Source organism: Olea europaea, chromosome 10 (assembly GCF_002742605.1).
Source record: "Olea europaea var. sylvestris chromosome 10, O_europaea_v1, whole genome shotgun sequence".
In the NCBI taxonomy this organism is placed as follows: domain Eukaryota; kingdom Viridiplantae; phylum Streptophyta; class Magnoliopsida; order Lamiales; family Oleaceae; genus Olea; species Olea europaea.
In genome coordinates this window covers 10,851,124-10,855,675 of record NC_036246.1, presented here as the reverse complement: position 1 = coordinate 10,855,675, position 4,552 = coordinate 10,851,124, and the positions used below count along the sequence as shown (strand labels likewise).

Here is a 4,552-nt window from a genome sequence, read left to right as displayed (position 1 = left end):
TGCAAGATGTAGGTTAAAAAAAAAAAAAAAAAAAAAAGGCATTAATTTTCAAATGATTAACCGTTTAGATTAAGGCACGTGAAAGGTTAAAACAGTATTAAAATATGACTTAATTAATTAGGTTTTGAACATATTTAAATAATGTGTGTCTGTCGGGATTATGTGGATATAAACAACTGGAGCGGTCGAAACAGTACGAACAACTTTGTCTTCCAGGTTGCATGCAAGAAGCTATGGTAGACCCCACAATATTGTCTTTTGCACGTGATTTTCTGATTCTCAAACCCTAGATTCTTGTCTGGGTGCCACGATTCTGGTTTTTACTGGTGTACTTTCAACAAACACTTTAAATAAGTGAAATAATCTCTTTAGATATCAACCATACATTTATTTCTTTTCTTCAAAATTCTTTTTTTTTTTTGATGAGTCATTTTATTTAAAAATTTAAGCCCCTATCTCATCTCCATTTTAATTTTGAAAGAAAAAAATTTTGATGTAGTAATTTTTGAAGATTGTATGATTAAAAAATAAGAGCATCTTCAAGATAATTTCTAAATACGAAATACTCTTTATTTTGATGAGTTAATACTTAAAAAGGTTACTTGACAGATTTTCTATTTAAATTTTTTGAAAATAAAGATTGGGTTCGGCCCTTCAAATTTAGATGGCAAACTTACCCTATTTATAATTAATAATGATTACATTTAATAAATTACAAATTTTAACACTTTACAATTTAAATTATTCAAATCACATTTGAATAAATTGACCATTAACACATAAAAAAATTATGTTAAATGAGAGATGAAAAGAAATCAATAAATAGTTATTGGAAAAATTAAAATAAAAAGTCAATCAAACACAATAATTTACAATTCTCAGGAAATTAATTTCTAGGTAATTCAATTCTTTGAAATTCGTTTTTAATTCAATTCAATTCCATCTTTGCAATCAAACGGACCCTAATAGATTTTATTTATTTAATTAATATCTTCATAATGATTTCGTTAAAAAATCAGTGATAGCGTTCAAACACAGGCTTAAATATTTTTACAAAAGTTAATGAATCACGTGATTAAAAAATTAATACAAAAATTATGAATCTCATTAAATTTGTGCGAAACAAAGGCTAAAAGAGAATAAATAGTCGAGTGGAGATTCCACTAAACTTTTAAAATTTGTTTTATTGGCCGACCACGGCAATGTTTTAATGGACGAGGATGATACAGTACTTGGATTTTCAATTTTGTCTAAAGGGAGATTCAGAATTTATATCATATGCATTTGACGTTTTGTCAACTAGTCACACTTGTTTAGCTGGATATATTTTCCTTAATTTTTAACTTGGTAAACTTATATTTTTATTTTTTTTATAATCCCGATACAATAAATTATTGACATGTTACATATTAAGGGTGCGTTTGATTATTAATATTTTTCATGAAAAATGATTTTTTTTTTTTTTACCCAAATTCCTACTTTTATTCAGTTTGATTGACATTTTCTCCTATGGAAGACATTTTCATACTTTTGATCACGTGACTGTATTTTTCATAAAATCAAAGAATATATTTTTTTTAGGGAGAGTAGGATTTTATTTTTCAGGAAATTCACTCTCTTTTTTTTTTCTCATCTATCCACTCTCTCTCATCTACTCACCAATAAAAACCAGACAAGTATTATATTTTTTAAGCTAAAAATTAAATCAATCAAATATATATAATTGACGATTTTCATACAAATAAATCTAGGCAATTGAAGTATCTAGAATTTATTTTCTTTTCCTACAAATTTCATGATTGAAATTAAACGCATCGTAAGTTCTTTTCATTGTACCAAACAATATAAACAAAGATATATAACTTTCATTTACTATAGATATGAGTGTACTACAAAATTTGATCGTGTATATGTTTCACTAAGTTTAAAATATATATACATAAAATTTATTTGTAATGAGTGAATTTTAAAATACATACTTATTGTTTCTATTAACAGCCTGTTTGGATTCGATTTTTTTATTCAAAAAATTGATTTTTTTTTACCGTTATTTTACTATTTCAGCCGTCATATTTGACTTCTTCTCTCACAGGTGGCCCCCACTTTTCACCTAACGATAAAAAAATCAATTTTCAAAATCACTCTCAAACAGGCTCTAAAAGTACGTAATTCTTACTTTGTTATCAATAATGTTACATTTTTTAAAAAGGATATTTTCAAATGTATATGTGAAAACAAAAATTGGTCTAAATAAAGATATAGCTGCTACATGGAAACATAATATCATGAATAACTCTTGTACAAAGACATCCATCCATCCGAGGAAAATTGACATGCATGACATGGCATCAAGTAATGCCTACAAATGGATTAAGTGATATACACACATGATTACATATATTTCATTTAACACAACGTACGTACACAGTATATATTATCAACTTTATCATGCCACAGATTATATGTACCTCGTTTTTCAGACATACTACATTAACACTGCGTATGTACCAGATTAAACACCATTTTCAAAGTCACCATTATACGGCTTTGCTACAATCAGCTTTTCCAAATCCAACTTGTCGATTGGTCATATCAAATTCCACCCATAGATTTTGTTGATGAAAATTACCTATGATGTTACTTGTAACTCCAAGAGATTCGGATCGTCCGATGCCGACACAGTGGATCCCACCTTCTACTTGATCTAAAATTCTCTCCTTGCTAATTAATATTTCTACACCCTTTTCGAATTGAAAAGTCATGTCACCTAGTAGCCGTCCGATCTCGATCGGATTGCCATCAAAGCACATGTCCAGTGAACCTCCGTAAACATACCCTTTCTTTAATTTGAGGCCTGCTAGTCTCATTACTTCTTCTCGTACTTTAGAGTACGCAGTATCCACTAGAAACGTGTATTGGGTGCCGGAATCGATCATTGTCTGGCCAGAACCACCTGCGTTTGGCCGGAAAACGCCCTCAGGGATGTTCAATTTTTTGCCACCAATTTGTATTCCCAGCAGTCCGACGGTAAAGGCTAGGGGATCAAGATTGGGCATACGTTGACTTTGAGGAAAAGTCAAAAGACTGATATATTGAAATGTATGCGAATTGGGATTTTGGCCAAGATAAAATGTTCCCGTGGGCATTGTTTGGACACGGCCCTGTCTCTGTGGCACGCAATAAGAAAATTTTGGGATCTTTAATTGGGAGACAAATGACAACCGTCCATGATTCATCCCCAAAATACCCTTGGCCTCGGCAGATTCTGTGGCACATCCAAGAATTAAAGGAGGGGTACTTTGGGAACGAGAAAATGTAAATTTTTCTCTGACGAGATTGCCCTCGGCCAGTGTCCCGTCCGCATAGAAGTAAGAATAGTGGCACAAGCGGTTCTGGTCACACGAAGTAGGGAGGGTAAAATCGGGAATCCGTGGCTTGCAAAGCGGGTGAGTACAAGGTAGAACAGAGAAAGAAGAAGAAAGAGAAGGATCAAACGACGTCGTGGGAGGTGGAAGTGGCCTTTTAGGTGACTTCTTGTGGCATTGAATCCATGAAAGCTGACTGCCCGTGTCCAACACCATTTGTTGAGTCTGAGGTGGGGTCCCAATTGGGAGAGAAACAATCAGAGCCATTGAATACTTGAATGATGATTTATAGTTGTATGATGATGACCCTGGAACTGCCTTCTGCGCCATTGCTTTACGAGCTGGTTGGGATGTAAAAAGAGAAGCCCTTAAAACTGCTTTGTAAGAAGAATTTTTCGACAGAGGGGCTGAGGTTAAAGGGAAAGAAAAAGAAAGAGTGTTCTCTTGGACTGTAATTTGTATAAAGTTACTCAAAATGAGCAAAACAAAAAAGAAAAACTTGGAGAAGTACTCCATAGCCATAGCCAAAGATTTTTACACAGAGATTTTGGAAGAGAGATGAGGCTGGCATGGGGAGAATGGTGAGGGTTTGGTTGGTATTTATATGGGATATGAGAACAGTACAACGCCAAAAAAAGGGTGAAGGCAGGCAGAACGCGGTTTCTAACTTTCTTGTACATAATCAGGTGGTGTATCTAATGTAATGATACAAGTTGCAGACTATTACGTTAGTATGAGAGTTTATTCAGTACGCACTCGAATGATAGCGGCTGCGAGTTCCCCGTGATAAAAAAAGAAAAAGGGCAAAAAAAAAAAAAAGAAATGATACAAGTTAGATACACAAACTAGTGCAGTCAAAACCTCGCTCTTTCCTATTTTTTAATTTTCAACTTTTAGTTAGAATTGGGGATTTTGAGTTATTTGATTATAACGAGTAGAGAAATGAATGAGTGGATGACAATAAGGGAAGTTACAGGGGAGAATGGAGTCTTTCCATTGGGCTCACTCACCAAAAGTGTGACTCTACTCTCTCTACGATCTCGTCTCTTAGTAGGAGCAATTCTCCATTTTTATTTTTGTTATTGAAGTCGCATATTTCTTTCAATTTGACAAGTAGCAAGGCTGCTCACACATAAGTCGACTAGTTCACGAGCGAGCTGGCTCTCGAGCCAATTGGTCGTAGGCGG

The 4,552-nt window shown here is 33.6% G+C and overlaps 1 protein-coding gene across 1 annotated transcript; it reads right to left on the bottom strand.

Moving 5' to 3' along the window:
• Nucleotides 1–2,241: 2,241 nt before the first annotated feature.
• On the bottom strand, nucleotides 2,242–4,006 carry LOC111401202 (aspartic proteinase PCS1-like). The gene has a single exon (XM_023028831.1). It carries the CDS (start codon nucleotides 3,885–3,887, stop codon nucleotides 2,538–2,540), a length of 1,350 nt encoding a protein of 449 aa, XP_022884599.1. The 5' UTR covers nucleotides 3,888–4,006; the 3' UTR covers nucleotides 2,242–2,537.
• Nucleotides 4,007–4,552: the final 546 nt, after the last annotated feature.